At 67.9% G+C, this 16,839-nt stretch overlaps 1 protein-coding gene across 1 annotated transcript in view; it reads left to right on the top strand.

Annotated features, from left to right (window-relative positions):
- The first annotated feature begins 2,070 nt into the window (after positions 1 to 2,070).
- ADSS1 (adenylosuccinate synthase 1) overlaps positions 2,071 to 16,839 on the top strand; it is a 17,887-nt gene continuing 3,118 nt past the window's right edge. Inside the window, exons 1-9 of the mRNA XM_049612012.1 lie at positions 2,071 to 2,337; positions 9,764 to 9,866; positions 12,063 to 12,125; positions 12,853 to 12,903; positions 13,219 to 13,285; positions 14,023 to 14,130; positions 14,206 to 14,287; positions 15,048 to 15,174; positions 15,747 to 15,901. Of these exons, the coding sequence (XP_049467969.1) occupies positions 2,143 to 2,337; positions 9,764 to 9,866; positions 12,063 to 12,125; positions 12,853 to 12,903; positions 13,219 to 13,285; positions 14,023 to 14,130; positions 14,206 to 14,287; positions 15,048 to 15,174; positions 15,747 to 15,901 (951 nt within the window). The 5' untranslated portion in view covers positions 2,071 to 2,142. The remainder of the gene's footprint in view (positions 2,338 to 9,763; positions 9,867 to 12,062; positions 12,126 to 12,852; positions 12,904 to 13,218; positions 13,286 to 14,022; positions 14,131 to 14,205; positions 14,288 to 15,047; positions 15,175 to 15,746; positions 15,902 to 16,839) is intronic.

Here is a 16,839-nt window from a genome sequence, read left to right as displayed (position 1 = left end):
GCGTCCTGGACCACCGTGTATGATGTGGTTCCAGGGTGCCGTGTGGCCCCCGGATGGTGGAAACCCCATGTGGCTGAGCCCGAGGTCACACGGTGAGGCCCCCGAGCTTGCTGACTTGTTCCTCCACCACCCTGGTGACAGGCCCACTGTGCACAGGCCACGGCAGAGGGGATGTGTTCTAATTCAGGCAGGGCCGTGTGACCGGCAGGGCCCCAGCTGTTGGGCCAGGACAGGGCTGTTTATAGAAAAGCCCAACCCCGCCCCCTCCCACCAGGCCCTCTGGCTATTTATAGACCGGGCTTGGGGGAGTCGGTGCCCCTGCTGGACAGGGTTTGGCCCTGCAGACCCCGTGTGAGCCCCCACGCTGTCCCCACTGAGCCCCAGTCTCCCCCAGGAAGGGCTCCAAGCTAGCACCCCCCTTCAGCAGAGAGAAACATCCCCATCTGATGAGACAAGCACATCCCCCTCCCCTCCGTGGCTCCTGTGGCCCTTGGGAAGGCTGGGCTCCTTCTGCAAATGCAAACAACCCTTCCCGCCTTCTCCGTCCCTTCTGCTACAACCATGCCTTTCCGACTTTTCCGTGTCTACACAGCCAGTTCCCCTCCCAGCCCCCACTCCCAGAAACACCCAAGCCCCCTGCCACAGCCCCTCCAGGCTGCCCGAGGCCTTGGGCCCCACCCTCAGCCTGCTCTGCCTGGCCTTCCAGAAGGCAGCCCGCCTGCCCCTGCGCTGCCAGCCGGGGCAGAGGGGGGCTGTCGCCCAGGGGGGCCAAGGACGGGAGGCCTGCCCCTCGCACCCCACTTGTACCTGCACACTGGTGTTTGCCCCACAGCAACTCCGGGAGGAGGAACCGCCGGTGTCCCCGTGTGAGAGAAGAGGGTCTGGGCCGCGGAGGGATCCCAGCCAGGACCCCAGCAGGGGGTGGGCCGAGGAGGGGACAAACGAGGGGCAGGTTGGCAGTGCAGTCGTGAGCTGGGACTCTCTGTGAGTGACTGTGTGGCAGCCAGAGTCTGCTCTCTCTCTTCCTCCATGGGAGCTCTGGTCCCCCCGCCAGAATCCACGGAGCCCGGCGCTCCCTGAGCCCTGGCCACAGGTTAGTTGCTGGGCTCTGGGGGCCTCTGTACTGAGACTGCCCCCCCCCCCCCGCCGGCCCCCGAGGGAAAAGGGTGAGGGGCTAACGGCGTGCTCCTGCCCCCCCTCCCGGGGTCCATCCCTGGCCCCATCTCCCACTGGGGTGAGCCATGCCCAAACCCGAGTCCACTCAGGATGTGGCGCGTTCCCGGGGGGGCCACGTAGGGCACCCAGCTGGGAGCACGGGAGCCCAGCAATGGGATGCAAATCCCGTCTGGAAACCCAGTCCCTGCACAGGCTGGGCCAGGAAAGGTGTCTCGAGTGGAGCCTCTCGGAGACCCTGGCCGTGTGGGGGTTGGCCAGCATCCCTGGCTGTTTCTCGGCTGGCCGGGTGACCCTACCATCGCGGGTCCTGTGTCCCTGGACTCTCGGGCCCTGCGGACCAGAGGCAGCACAGCCCGAGTGGGGCCTGTCTGCCCCGTGCTGGACGCCAAGCCCCTGAGAGCATGCGTGGGTGTGCTGGGGGAGGGGACAGCCGCGCGCTCTCTCTTTGGCCACCAGAGTGCGCGCTTGGGTCCACGGCCCCAGGTTCACCTCAGGGCAGGTGCGCTGCAAGCCCCCAAGATGCAGCCCCCCCCACCCCAGGTGCGGTGTGAGGACACGGCTCCCCTTTTACAAGCCGCATCCCCACCCTGGAGAGGGCCCCCCAGAGTCGCTAAAGCCCTGAGGTCGGAGGCTGGTGGGGAGCCGGTGGAGGGCTCCCCAGGCCCCGCTCGGAGCCGGGAGCGCAGACGTCCCCATCCGCCTTCCCGAGGGAGAAACCCGGACCGCGCAGCGCTCTCGCGGTCGTTGTGCCCCCACCTCCATGAGTAAGCGTCCGCGGCCCAACTCGGCTCCCCGGTGGTGGCTGGGCGGGCGGGGGGCGGGACCCGGCGGCCTGGAGGTCACCGAGAGGCGCCGCCGCCCCGGCCAGGCCCGCCCCCGGCCCGCCCCCTGCCCCGGGCCGGCTCCTTTTAATGGTGCGGCGGCCGGGCCCTCCCGTGGCCCAGCGCAGCCGAGGACCGCACCAGCATGTCGGGAACCCGAGCCTCCTCCAATGACCGGCCCCCCGGTTCGGGCGGCGTCAAGCGGGGGCGGCTGCAGCAGGAGGCGGCGGCCACCGGCTCCCGGGTGACCGTGGTGCTGGGCGCGCAGTGGGGGGACGAGGGCAAAGGCAAGGTGGTGGACCTGCTGGCCACGGACGCCGACATCATCAGCCGCTGCCAGGTGCGGGCCCCCCCCCCCAGCACAACCCCCCCTCCCCACGCCCGGGGACCCTCTCCTCCCGCGCCCTGACCTGGCCACGCCTCCTAGATACCTTCCCTTCCTGGACACCCCGACCCTCGCACACGCACACACTCCCCCCCCCCCCGCCCTTGCCTCTTCCGGCGCCCCCCCCCCCCCCCCCGCCCCCCCCCTAAGGCCGGGGCCAGGGCAGAGCTATAAATACAAGTGCTGAGTTGGGGACACACGATCCTCATGGGGTGGGGTGGGGTGGCGCCCCCAGCTTCTGTCTGGTTTGAGACACCCTCCCTTCTCATCCCGTCTGGGTCTGGCACAGGGCCGGCCAGCGGGGTGGCCCTGGGGCATCAGCCAAGAGGAGGCAGAGGCAAGGGCGGGACAGGGGGCCAGGACCCGGAGGAAGAGGGACCAGGGGCAAGGAGGGTCCCGGCCAGACTCAGGGGGAAAGGGAGGGGCCACGGACGGCTGGCCAGGGTGACCCAGGGGCTGGCGGCGCCACCGGGGAGCCAGACACGGGCTCTGTCCCCAAGGGCCCCGGGTGGCCACTGCCAGCTATGCTCCCTCCGGGCCACTGCCCCTGTACCAGAGCGAGAGCCACGCTGCCGACCGGATAACTTAGAGCTCAGGGCACAGACGGGTGGGCTTTACGCTTCGTGCTTTGGCTCTGCTGCGGTTTGGAGCCCAGAAATGCTGCTCCACGTGGGGAGGGGACACCCCTGAGCTCCTCTGCCTGGTCCGTAGCCTTATCCCCTGGCCCCTGCCGGGAGGGCTCGGGCTGGGGCATGCCCCCGGGGAAAGGGTGAGCCCGACGCTTGGCTCTCGGCACACGCCAGCCGCTCTCTGTGCCCACTCCTGTGCCCTCCGGGCAGCGGGTTCCCGGAAGGTGCTTCCTGGGATCGTGAGAGGCCCCCACCCTCCGTGCCCTGAGCCCGGCCAGCGAACCCATTCCTGTCCCCCTGCTCCTGGGCACATGGCGCCACGGCCCTCCGTGTAACCTGCCGGCCCCGGTGAGCCTCACGCGTCTGTCCGTGGCCCGTCTCCCTCCTGAGGAGACTGGGGGCCTTTGTGGGCTCTCCTCGTCCTGGAAATGGTTCTGGAGTGGGGCCTCCCTGCTCTGCCACCTGGGTCAGCAGGCCAGGCCCTGCCCTCTCCCGTCCATCACTAGTAAGAGTCCCGGACGGGACCGGCCACGGGCAGAGCAGGCTGGCCCCCATCTGACTTCTCACACAGAGATCACCCGTGTCTCTGCCTGTAGGAGCCCCAGCGCCCCCACCCCACCCCCCTCCAGCCTCCTGACAAGCTGGGAAAGTGAGGCCCGGAGAAGTTGAGGAACGGGAATAAGCAGCACGCGTGGGCCCCCGCGTGGGCCACACACCCGTGGAGACGGCCCTGGCGTCCGGCCGCATGCTGAGGCACCAGCCTCTGCCCTGGGGAAGGCTGCCTCTCACTCGGGGTGCGAACGCACGAAGCCCAAAGTCACGGCCACCGGGTGCACAGAGCCACACGGAGCCGTGACCCCGGGAGCCAGGCAGCACGTGGGAGCGAGGGGCCCGGGGAAGCGGGCGGCGGGCACGTGCAGCGGGCAGAGCGGGCCGGGCCAGGAGTCCCGTCTGGGTGGCTGCCTGGAAGGGCTGAAGCCGGCCAGCCCCAGTGACCAGAAGGGTCACCTGGCCTGTCACTTGGGCCCGGGGCCGTCTTGCGGGGGGGCTGCTGACTGGCGCCACCCTGCCTCTGCTCGGCCGGGAAGCCCTCTGCGGCCCTCGTGGTCTGAGGCCGCCTGCACCCCCACCGCTGTCCTGTTTCTCTCCCACCCGTCGTGTGGGGCCCGTGGTCGGCGCCCCAGGACTCCCCCACGACCTTCCTTACTGTCCGGGGTCTCAGGCTTGGCTTCCTCCCGCGGCTGTTTTCCGTGCCACTTGAACGCTGAACAGACGCCTCGCGCCCGCCTCTGTGCCCTCCCAGCCTTCACGCCCCGGCCCCCGCAGTGCCTGGTCCGCGCCCAGCATTCTGGGCTGGGGGTGCTGCTTTGGGTCCCCCGGGGCCTCCCTTTGCTCTTGGCGGGGCGGGCTCCCTCTGGACCGAGTGACAACAGCCCCGGGGGCCTCTGCTCTCTGTAGCAAGTTCACGTGTTCCCCCTGTGAGCTCTGCTGGCCCCTCCTACGAGCCCCCACACCTCCTCGAGACCTCCTCCAGGGTCCCTCTTTCAGCGTCCTTCCTGCTGCTTGATCCCACCCCCAGCCTGGACTCGGCCCCAGGCCCACAGAGCCAGGGGCTCCCGCTCAACCCTCCCTCCACCTCCCAAGTTACTTTGGTCAGAAGGCTGTGGGGCCCCCTGCCCAGGACCGCCAAGGTCAGGATTTAAAATTCCCTCCTTCCAGCTTCGGTGTAAACGGGGCTCCGTGTGTGACGTGCTCAGTACGAGTGAGGGTGCTGTGCTGGGTCTCTCGGTTTCCACTGGTCCAGCCAGTCACTTCCTGGGAAGGGCCAGGGGCCTCGAGCGGTGGTGGAAGGTCTGGTGTTGCACACGGTGGCCTCAGTGGTTGAGGGGCCACGCCCTGCGGCTTGTTGGTGCTCGGGGACCCCTCTCCCCGGGGGGGTATCAGGAGACACCTCACCTAGAACCCCAGGCGGGCCGGGGCCCTCCACAGGGACGGGGGCCGGGAGCGCCCGGGGTTGCTTCCAGAAGCGGGCCTCCCCTGCAAGTCTGCATCCTCTGACGGCACTGACCACCCAGTGGCGGCTCTGGAGGGCCACCCCCCCAGGTTACACAGCCCCCTCTGGCCCCGGCAGGTGAGGCCTGCCTACCCACCTCGAGCCCAGGACCTCCCTCCTCCCAGGCCCCACCCGGAGCCTCACTGAGCAGAGGGCAACTCTTTGTTTGGGTTGAATGAGTGAACGAGTGAAGGAGCTTGCCTGCGGCAGGCAGACAGAGACGGGGTGAAGCTGCGCACAGGAGGGTGAACCGGGTTTCTCCCCCACGGGCGGGGCTGCGGCCTCCAGCGTCTCCCCCTGAGGGCCGGCCCCTCGCCGTGTGTCGTGCAGAAGCCTGATAAAACCTGGCTCTGCAGCCCAGGACCCAGACCCACACCCAAGCGGACCCCAAGCACTCTGGGGGCAGGCCGGGAGGGGCCCCGCAGCCTCTGAGGAGCTGCCCCCACCCCCACCCGCCCCTGCTCACCTCCCTGCTCACTCCCTCCCTTTGTCCACTTGTCGGGCACTTGGACCAGGGCTGGGGACCGACAGGGGTGGTGCCCGTCCAGAGTGAGCCGGACTGGGAGGCAGGCTCTGGCTGCAGGGATGGGGGCGAGGCTGTGTGAGAAACACAATGAGGGACGTCGGCAGGGAGAAGAGGCCTGGGGCCCTCAATGCTGATGATGGCGGGGGTGGGGAGGAGGGGGCTGCATCGCAGGGCAGACGGCCAGGCTGGTGCCTCCCCAGGAACCGGGGCTGAGGGCTCACTGTGGCCAAATGAGCCGTCCAGAGCAGCGTGGGGACCCGGGTAGCTGGGGGTTCAGAGAGAACGGGAGGAGTGGTGGCTGAGCAGGTCGTAGGGGTCGGGCCCTGGCAGGTCAGAGGTCAGCGGGGTGCTGGGGCCAAGGGCTGGCGAAAGGGGGCAGGGATGGGGACGGATGCTGGACGGCAACAGTACACGTGTGGGTGACAAGTCCCCCTCCATAGGGCGGCCACGCGGAGCCCCGTGGGTGTGGACTGTCGCGGCCAGGAGGGGTGCGGAGAGGCACCGGCGGCCGGGCAGGGGTGGTGTGGGAGAAGGAGCAGCCACAGCGCCGGGGGTGGGGGTGACGTCCCAGGAGCATCCTCTCCCCTTCACACTGCCCCCCCCCCGCACCCCCCCCGCCCCCCCCCCCCCGGTGCCTCCGAGGAGGTGACATCCCTGAACAGCAGATGGTCCCTCTGATCCGGCAGAGCCCGCCCCTCAGCGTTCCCAAGGCCCGTGGGCGCCAGACCAGACTTGGGCACTGGGGCCTGCTCTTCAAAGGGCCGGCTGCCTGCCCAGGGGAGCTGCAGAGGCAGGTCCGTCAGGCCGGAAATGGCCCCCAGGGGGGCTCAGGGGGTCAGCGGGGGGCCTCCTGGAGGGAGGGGCCGAGGGCGCCAGGAAAATGGCTCCCACGGGCTCTCTGTCCCCCAGGTTCGGGGGCCTGGTGGGGACCCGGCGCGGGCTCTCAGGGCTGCACAGCCTTGAGATGCCAAGGAGGGTGGCGGAGGGCACACGGGGCGGGGCCCGCTCTCTAGATGGGGCAGGAGAGGGGTCTGCGCTGTACGGCCCACGGCCGCCACTCGCACTCTAAGCCCAGGCGGCCCCGTGGAGAGGCTCCCTGCGGGGCCTGGGCCCCGCCTTTGCTGGGCTCCTGCAGGGATGGGAAGGTCAGATCTGGCCAGACTCCCTAGCGGGCCAGCCGTGGCCTTGGTTCTGCTCCTGTGTCCAGGAGTGAGAAAGCCCCCCTTTCTTAGATCTCTTCCTCCAGGGAGGCAGCTGGCAGGGGTGTCCAGGAGTGACCAGACAGGCTGGGCGGGGGCAGTGGGACTGGAGCTCTGCCCGACCTGAGGCTCGAGCACAGAGGGAGGACCCGGAGGCAGGCAGAGCCCCCTAAGGCCGCCCCGAGCCCTGCCTCTGTGCCCAGCTCCCACCTGACTGGCCAGCCCCCCAGGGGCACAAGGAAGGGTGAGGCCAGCTTCAGGCAGTGGAGTCGAGGTCTGGGAATCCCACCCCCCACCCCGGCCACCCTGAGGTTCGGAGTGGTCCTCGCTCACCCCCCCAGGGCAGAACCTGCCCCCTGGGACAGGGAGGCCGAGAGGGGACTGCCTCTGGACGGCAGCCAGGCCGGCCACGTGTCCTCACCCGTCTCGCTGGACCCTAGACAAGCTCCTCCCTCCAAGCGGTTTTCCAAATCCGGCCGTAGTGTGTGGGGCTGCACCCTCAGCCCGACGGCCCCCTGGCCCACCCATCCTGGGGCCTGCGGACTACAGACGGCGCCTGGGCCACCACCTGAGGAGGGCAGGTGGGGTGTTCCTGCCCCGACCTCACCAGCGGCCTGCATGTGACCTGGGGGAGGACAGACCGGGGCGGCTCTGGGACAGTCCCCCTGGAGCTCTCAGAAACAGGCCCCGGGCGCGGCCTCCTGGGGCTAGCTTCTGCCCCCGGGAGAGGACTATGGCCTGACGCCTGGGCCCTGCAGCTGGCAGCAGTCACCTGACGCCCACTGGCCCACGACGGCCTGTGCCTGTTCCTAGGTACCCGTGTTTACTGCAAACAAAGGTGGGGGTGTGCGTGAGGAGCTTCTGTGTGTGTGTGTGTGTGTGTGTGTGTGTGTGTGTGTGTGTCCTGGGGCCAGCTGACCCTGGTGCTGGGCACGGGGAGAGTGGGGAGGGAGGGGGGGTGTCTGGGCCCAGCTGGGGCAGGCAGGAAGCGGCCACGGGGGGGCAGGCGTCTGCAGAGAGGCAGTGGGGCCTGCGTCCAGCCCAGCCTGGATCCTGCTGCGGTCACTTCTCTGGGGACCTCAGTGGCCCCATCTGCCAGTGGAGACCACACCCCCGGGCGCCCCTCCTGTGGCGGCAGTTGTGACGGGGCATGAACGTCCAGTGCACGTAGACGTGTGCAGGGGCCTGTGTGAGGAGTCAGCACACAGGTGCCGAGGCCGGGGCAGAGCAAGGACGGCCTGTGCCTCTGGGGCCGAGCCCTCCGCCCCCGCTCCCCTCCCCCACCACCGGCCCGCCAGCATCTGCTGTCTTCATGCCCCTTCCCTGTCTCCTCTGGAGCAGCCCACCCGGGTCACCTCCCAGCACCGTGTCTGTCCTGAGCCCCCTGCGGCCTGGTGTTGTCCTCCTGCCCTTGCGCGTGGGACACCCCCCTGGGCTCCCAGGCCGCCACCGCCCCTTCACCCTTCCTGTCTGCTCCCCACAGGGCAGCCCATCCCTTTCCACCATCATTTGCCGGGAGCCTGCGGTCCGTTCCCACAGCCACCGGCCTTCAAGTCCCAGGGCAGCTCGGCCCCTGCCGGCCTCAGAGCACCTGGGGACACGGCCCGGTCCTGGGTCGTGGTGACCCCAGGGGTCTGTTAGAGAGGGTCCTCCACACCGTGTCCGGGCAGCAGCAGACCCAGAAAGACCGTCCACATGCACTAAATAAGCGGGGTGCTGGGGAGCCGGGGGGGCCCCACGTGGAACTGCTTTCTCGAAGGGCCGTGTGGGACAGTCGGTACAGCTCACAGGGGTGAGTGGGGGTGGAGGGCGCGTGGGAGTCCGGGAGATGCGCTAGGGCACTGATGCATGATGGGAGGCGCAGGAGGGAAAGCTTCTGGCCTGGGGGGTCTCCAGTGTCTGCCCCTCGCTGCCCCCAGGCTCCCGGCCGTGCCCCCCCACCCCCCACCCTGGGCTGTGTGTGGAGGGACTGGAAGGAGCAGGTACTCTTGGTAGGCAGGTGGGGGGAGGGGGCTGCTGGCATCCAGACCCGCCTGGGGCGGGCAAGACCATGGCCCCCGCCCCCCCCCTCTTCGCAAGGCTGGAGCACAGCGGGCCGGCAGGGAGAGGCCCGATGGATAAGCCTGTGTTTCTGCGGAGATTAGGGCAGGAAGGCGGGTGAGGCGGGGCACCGGCCAGCAGGCTTCCCGCCCCAGGGGCCGCCGGGGTGCCCACAGTGCCCTCTGCTGGTGGGAACAGGAGGCTGGGCCTCCCTCGTGGGGCTTGGCCTCCCCTGGCTTGGCCACCCACCACAGCCAGTCCGAGCCCACCGTCACCTGGGTGTCCCCAGAACGGGGCTGGCCTCGGAATTGTTTTTTCCTTTTCATTCTTCGATGGGAGGCACAGGCCGAAAGGGCGGGAAGGGAGGGGCCCCTGCTAAGGGGGTGGGAGCAGTGGCCCCGCTGACCAATGACTGCACCTGTGCCTCACCCAGCCCCGGAGGTGGGCACCAGGGTCCGCCACTGCAGAGCTCGAGCTGTGGGGCCCTGTCTGGGTTTGCGCTTCCTGGGAGGGTTGGCCCCTCATTCCTGCATCAGAGGAGGGACCCCCAGAGAGGGTCACAGGTGGGGCGGAGTTATAAGCACCTCTGGGCGACCTCTGCCAAGCCAGCCTCCTAGGGGCCTGCCCACGAGGGGGGTCCTGGGGGGCTGGGGGGACCGGCTGGGCCAGCCCCTCTCCAACCCAGTCCCCTGGCCAGGCCCCCACACCTCATCCGAGGAGTGGGTCACCAACCCGATGCACCCCAGACCCGGATCAGAGCTATCCGCCACACCAGAGTCCCCAAGTCCAAGTGTGGACAGTGTCCCGTGCACCCTGGGGGAGGCAGCCCCCAAGCACCTTGTCTGCAGCCGGTCCAGAGTGAGGCTGGCAGGCCCTCCCAGGGAAGGGCCAAGCCCTGAGGCTCCCGCACATTCAGCCGGGTCTCTGTTCCCAGGGCGGAAACAACGCGGGCCACACGGTGGTGGTGGACGGCAGGGAGTACGACTTCCACCTGCTGCCCAGTGGCATCATCAACACCAAGGCCGTGTCCTTCATCGGTGAGTGTCCGCCGTGCCCAGCCGCCAGCCTGGGGTCCCGAGAGTGCCGGCAAGATGGGCCCGGGGTGCCACGTGGGGCTGGGCCAGACGGAGAGGGGGCGGCGGGAGGCCCGTCTGGGCCGCAGGGACCAGCACGTTTGCGACTGTGGGCGTGAACGTGAGCGTCTGCACGCCTGCACGTGTGTGAGTGTGAGAGCAAGTGTGCCGTGTGGATGGGGACGTGCACGTGTGCAGGCAAGCGTGTGTGCGCGTTCGTGGAGGCCCAGCCTCCTCACCACCCGCTCCCCACAGCACGGCTCGCCCTCAGGGCCGGGACCTTCGCGGCCCTTCCAGGACTGTGGGGTCTCCTGCTCTGTGTCTCTTTGTCTCTGTCTGCCTCTCTTTCTCTCCCCGCCCTCCCTGCCACTGGGCTGGACTGCCTGTCCTGCCCTCAGCTCTTAGCCTGAGCCCCCCTGCCCCGGCCAGGCCCCCCGGGACGCCCTCCCACGGTGTCCAGGACTTTTCCTCCGGCTCCTTCCACGACTTAGCAGGACCTCACTGGTGACGTATCCGCCCCTCCCCGGTTGGGAAGTGAAGTCTGCAGCTGCGTGTGAGCCCAGTGAGGGCACAGTGTCGGGGAAAAGAAGGAACGTGTGGGCTGAGGGGCTGTGTGTGGTCAGGCGAGGCTGGGCAGAGGAGAGGGCTGCAGGACTGCCGACTCGGGTGCCCTGCAGGGGCCGAGGACAGCCCGGGGACAACCCACAGGCTGAGGCCCTGCTGCAGCCAGGCCCCGGGCCCCACTTGGCGGGAAGCAAGGCCAAGGAGGCACTGCTTCATCGGAGGAGCTCTGCCTGCCGCTGAGGAGCTGGGGCGGGCGGGGGCCAGCAGCCGGAGCCCAGGCTGGGTGGTCACCGGGCAGCACGGCAGGGCTCAGCCCAGCCACCGGCGTGCTTCGGCAGGGGCAGAACGTGCCAGAGCTCACACAGCTGCCCCTCAGCTTGCGACATTGCCTGGGCCCCTGCCACGCGGTCATCTCAGGACGCCGTGGCATTTAGGTGACCTTTTGTACTGGGCACGGACCGCATAGTCTCGGAGCCACTCCCATCTGGACCTGTGTCCCGCCTCCCTTGGCCGAGCCCGTGCCACCGCCAGCCCTGGCGGGGACCGGGCCAGGAGGGGTTCCTCATGGGAAGGCAGCAGGTGCCCCAGCCCCACTGCCTCTGGTCTAAGAGGAAAGGGCTTGCGTTTCACGTCGGACCCCACACCAACGCGCCATGTGACCTGGGGCCAGTCACCTTCCTACTCTGGGCCTCGGTCCCTGCCCGTGTAAAGCATGTATGTGGATCCCACTCCAGCGTCGTATGGCTAGGGAAGGCTCGGCTCCCCGGAGGCCCCGGTCGGGTCCGGGCACGGTTGGGGCTGCATTTCTCCCGCTTTTCCGCTGCTCAAATCAACCCTGGCAGCTTTACTGAAGTGTAATCTACGTGCTGTGAAATTCGCCACAGTCGCGCAGCCGCCACCACAACTCAGCCCTAGGGCGCTGTCATCACTCCAAGAGGCTCCCTCACGCCCCTGGCTGGAGCCCTGCCCCCGCCACAGCCACCACTAAACGCTGTCCGTCCCTGTAAACGCTCCGTGCTGGCTTTTGTCTTGCTCGGGCCCTGTCGTCTCTACCGTGATAAATACGTAGAACGTAAGCTTCCCCTCTTGGCCACCTTCAGGCACAGGGCTCAGCGCACGAAGCACGTGTACACTGTAGCGCACCCACCGCCATGGTCCGTTTCCAGAACTTTCCATCTATCAAGCCTGAGGCTCTGTCCCCATTAAACATTCACCCCCAGCCCCTGGCACCCCCTTTTACTTTCTGTCTTTGCGAATCTGACTCCTCTGGGGACCTCGTGTGAGTGGCCACACTGGGTGGGTCCTTTGGGAATGGGCTGTTGCACTCGGCGTCGTGTCCCCGCGGTCCGCGTGCGTAGCAGGTCCGAACGTCCTCCCTTCGTACGGCTGCGCAGGCTCCCAGCGCGTCCAGAGCCCAGTCTGCTTCCCGCTCACCGCGTCCGGGGCCCGGCTTCGCGAACACGGCCGCTGGGAGCGTGAGCGCGCACGCTTGATGACGCTCTCACCCCACTTGCCGTGAGCGCGCACGCTTGATGACGCTCTCACCGAATTCGCCAGGGTCTGCCATTCAATCCAGTCTCCTGTCGTGTGTTGCAGGCAATGGGGTGGTCGTCCACTTACCCGGCTTGTTTGAAGAAGCAGAAAAGAATGAGAAGAAAGGTGGGTCCGCGTCCCCACGCGCTCACCCTGGCCCGGCTCTGGGGTGGGGGGCTCCCCGACTCGGCCGGGCCCCCACCCGCCTCCCGCTGGCCTTGCACCTGCAGAAAGCCGGACTTCGCTCCAGGACGCACAGAGCAGGGCGGCCTAAGGCCCCAAATTGGCTGTGGGCCCCAGTGTTTGTAAGGTGCTTTCACGACACGGGGGACAGGTGGCCCTGGAGCGTCACATCCAGGAAGTCAGGGAAGGGCCCTGGGACCTGGAGTTTGCTGGAGCCCCCCAGCCAGGACTGGGGACCGCTGGGCCCGCCACGCCTGCAAGGCAAGGATGTGGTTTCCGGAGGCAGGAGGCAGAGAGGGGCTAGAGCGAGGCCACCGGCCAGGTGTCTGGGCAACTGCGCCCCGTGACGGTTGTCTAGAGGCCGCAGCCCTGAGACCCTGATGGGGTCCGAGGAGGAAGCGTGCCTCGGCCTCAGGGCTCGAGTTCAGGGCAGGAGCCAGAAGAGTCAACGGGAACCTGACCCTGGGCCGTGAGCAGCAAGAAGTGACAGGACGGAGGCCCCGCAGGGAGATGTGGGGGGCGTCCGGGGTGAGGCGGGAGATTCCGGGGCCCTCGGCGGGGAGAGAGGCCAGGAGGGGAGGGCACACCCCTGGTGACCTCTGTGGACTCGCCCTGGGAGGGAGCTGGGCCAGCTGCCCCTGAGGGCTGACCGCCTGCCCCGTGGCCGCAGGTCTGAAGGACTGGGAGAAAAGGCTCATCATCTCTGACCGCGCCCACCTGGGTAAGCTCCACCCACCTGCCACGTGAGCGATGACGCGGCCGCGGCCCTCCTCCCCGGGACGCTGGGCCCCGTAGCTCCACGGGGCCTTCTCGAAAACTTGAAGGTGGGCAGTGGGTGGGGGGTCACTGTTCCCATTGACAGATGGGGAAGCTGAGGCCCGAGGGACTCACGGTGACGCGTGAGTCTGGGCGGCGGCCAGATCCTAGTATGTCCCCTTTCAAACTGGCCCACCTGTCCCGGGCGGCTGGGCTTGCGCAGGCGAGGCCCTTAACCCTGTGTCTGTCTCCCCCTGGGGACCCTGGCCTGGCCGGGCAGTGTTTGACTTTCACCAGGCGGTGGACGGGCTGCAGGAAGTACAGCGACAGGCGCAGGAGGGGAAGAAGTGAGTGTCTCCGGGGGACTTTGGAGTCTGGGGGCCCTGGGGTGTGCGGAGAGGGGGCCGAGGTCCACTGGAAGCCACCGGGACCGCTGGTGCCCCGGCCCCGCCCCGCCACACACACACACACACACACACACACACACACACACACGGGCCACCACTTCACCGCGGCGCCCAAACCCTCGCCCCACCAGCACCAACGGCTGTTTCCCTGGTCTCCAAAGATCCTCGCGAGAGTGTGCCAGCGGCTGGCTCTCAAAGTCAGGACGGGGTGAGGCAGTGGCCGTCCTGCCTCGTCACGTGGCATGCTCACTTGCCGCACGTGTGCACGCAGGTAGGCGCACGCCTACCGCGCGCGCTCACACGCAGGTACAGCAGGTGGCAGTGCTGAGCGTCCCGTCGGCCGAGCCCGGGGCAGACACGCAGGGCAGCAGCCTCAGTGCCCCGCAAGAGGGAAGCCGGGGCCGAACGCAGACAGGATGTCTTAGAGCCAAGGCCTGGGACGAGGGGAGGGTTAGGGCTGGCCCAGGACCACCTTCCAGGGCCCCAGCCCCTCCCCACACCCCCATCCTGGAGAGGCGGCCCCAGACTCCAGGTGCTACTGCTGGGAAGCGCCCCTGCCAGCTCTACCCTTTTTGTAGGGGTGCAAACCGGGGTCTAGGGGTGCCGGCCCGGGGCCCTGAGCGTCCGGGCTTCTGCGGGGCCGGGCTCCCTGTGTTCACGGCCGCCCCATCTTCCAGTATCGGCACCACCAGGAAGGGGATCGGACCTGCCTACTCCTCCAAAGCGGCCCGCACGGGCCTCCGCATCTGTGACCTCCTGTCGGACTTTGATGAATTTTCCGCCAGGTACCCAGACGTCCGCAGCCCGGGGGGGGGACACCCAGGCGGGGCGAGGGGTCGCAGTCACTGTCACCCCTGCAGATTCAAGAACCTGGCTCACCAGCACCGGTCCATGTTCCCCACCCTGGAAGTGGATGTTGAAGGTCAACTCAAAAGGCTCAAGGTAGAGCAGGGACCCCTGGCACGGCGGGCAGCCTGCCAGAGGCGCGACGCCCTGTCTGACGTTCACGGAACGCTCGCAGGGCACGCTGTCACAGGGCATTCTTATGGGGCGGCTGGCCTTCTTAGGGACCTCGGGCCAGCCAGGTCAGGAGGGTCCCCCTCGGGAGGCCGGGGGATGCTTGGGCCCTTCGCTTTCCCACAGGGCAAGTTTCCCAGGATGCACTGGAGAAAGAGGCTGTCCCCGTCCTATTTGGGGCATGAGGTATAGGGGGCCTTGCTGACTCACAGAGGGGCAGCATGGGGTCAGGGACAGGATGAGGAGAGCACAGAGCCCTTCCAGAAGTTTCCAAGGCTGGGATCTTGGCTCCTTCCAGTCCTTGCTGGAGGCTGTGAATGAGGACAGGGACAAACCGATGAGGATGCCAGTCACGTTGGATTAGGGCCCACCACAGTGACCTCAACGTAATCTCCTCTTTAGAGGCCTGTTTCCAAACGCAGTCACATTCCGAGGGGCCGGGGGCCGGGACTCGGACAGATTAACTGGGGGGACACAGTTCAGCCCATGACAGCAGGAAGAGGCTCGTGAGAGTCGCAGATAAGACTCAGGTGGGGCCAGGGGCTGTTCCAGGTCTGGGGACAGGTTGGCAGGTCAGGACCCTCGCGGGAAAGGAATGTACTGGAAGGATCGGGCTGTCAGACGGGGCTGGAGCTGGACGGACGTGGCCTGGTCCCCCGCAGCCTCCCTCTGCCTCCCCCCACAGGGCTTTGCTGAGCGGATCCGACCCATGGTCCGAGACGGCGTCTACTTTATGTACGAGGCACTCCACGGCACCCCCAAAAAGATCCTCGTGGAAGGTGCCAACGCAGCCCTCCTTGACATTGATTTCGGTAGGTCCCCAGCCCAGCTGCTCCCAGCGGACCTCCTTTCGTGCCTGCTGGGGACCAGGCTGGCCACTGACGGGACGGGGCGGGGCTCCCCTTGAGGATGATCACGCTGCACCCCCCGCCCCAGTCTTCCTGCTTCAGCTGGGAGGGGGGAAGAGGGAGAGACGATCTAGAAGGAAGGGAGAGTGTCCGGAGCTGGGCCCAGGGCTCCCCGCAAGGCTGGGTACAGCCGGTGCTTCCGGCTGTGTGGGCCCTTGTACATCCTGTCCCGACCCCGTGGCCGCACCCGAGCCGAGGCCACCTGGTACAGCAGGGGAGGCCCCCCACCATCCAAGCTGGGAGCAGCCTTCTTCCTCTGTTCACCCCCAGACTCCTACTTGAGCCACAGCGGCCTGACTCACAGTGCCCTTGCAGGCAGCTCCCCCAGGTTGGTCCCTGAGACCACTGGCCCTGGAGACCCCGCCAAGGGGACTTAGGGGAGGCCGAACCGCCCGCTGTCCTCTGCCAAGAGGCAGCCCCGGGCCGGGGTGATCTGCAGGGGCGGTGGACACCCCCCGTCCGGTTCTGTCTTGCAGGGACCTACCCTTTTGTGACATCATCCAACTGCACCGTGGGCGGCGTGTGCACGGGCCTGGGCATCCCGCCACAGAACATAGGCGAGGTCTACGGCGTGGTGAAGGCCTACACCACACGCGTGGGCATCGGCGCCTTCCCCACCGAGCAGATCAACGTGAGTCCCCAGCCCCCGCGGGGCCTCAGCAGGGGGACACAGAGGCGGTGCGGGGCGCTCCGCGGCGGGGCGGGCAGGGATGTGCAGGGCAAGGGCAGAGGCAGGCAGAGACGAGCGCACAGAAGGTTGCACGCTATAGCGGCCTCGCACCGCGGAAGCTCGTGTCCCCGGGACACACTGCAAGCACGCGGGGGGCCTCAGCCCCCTCAGGGCGCCCCGTGTGGTGCAGCTCAGGGACCGTCAGGAAAACACTGGCCTTTTCTCAGCATGGCCCTGTGCCCTTGGCAGCGAGGGCACAGGCTCTTGTCCCGAGCAGGTGCGTGTGAAGACCGGCGTGGGGAGGGAAGGGTGCCACGTCCAGGAGCAGCCAGGGCTCTCACGGGGCAGGGGGAGCAGGGACAGGGATGGGGATCTTGCCCAGAAATAAACCTTGCCCCTGGCGCAAAGCTATAGGGCCAGCTCCCCCTCTGTCCTCGCGGGCCATCGGGGGGGACAAGAGGCTGCCATGCTCCCCACCCGTGTGTTCAGGAGGCATTGAGAACACAACCCCACTGGTCGGCAAGGCCCGATCGGGGAGCCTTAGCTGCAGACACACCTGCCGGGGATGTGAGAACGTGGGAACAACGGGAGAAGCCAGGTGTGAGGAAGGGTTTGTCAGGGGGTGTAATTTCAAGCATTCCCCTGAGGGAAGAGGGAGGGGAGGAGGGAGAGAGGAGGAGGGAGAAAGGGGAGGAAGAAGAGGAGGGAGAGAGATGGGAGAGGAGGAGGGAGAGGAGGGAGAGGAAGGAGGGGAGAGGAAGGAGGGGGGAGGAGGGAGGGGAAGAAGAAGGGAAAGAGAAGGAGGGAGAGGGAGGAGAGAGAGAAGTAGAGGGAGAGGAGAGGGAGAGGAGGGAGAGAGGAGAGGGAGAGAGGAGAGGGAGAGAGGAGGGAGAGGAGGG

Source organism: Panthera uncia (genome assembly GCF_023721935.1).
Source record: "Panthera uncia isolate 11264 chromosome B3 unlocalized genomic scaffold, Puncia_PCG_1.0 HiC_scaffold_1, whole genome shotgun sequence".
NCBI classification, from domain to species: Eukaryota; Metazoa; Chordata; class Mammalia; order Carnivora; family Felidae; genus Panthera; species Panthera uncia.
The sequence above is the reverse complement of the archived record's forward strand: the minus strand, read 5'-3'. Positions and strand labels throughout refer to the sequence as shown.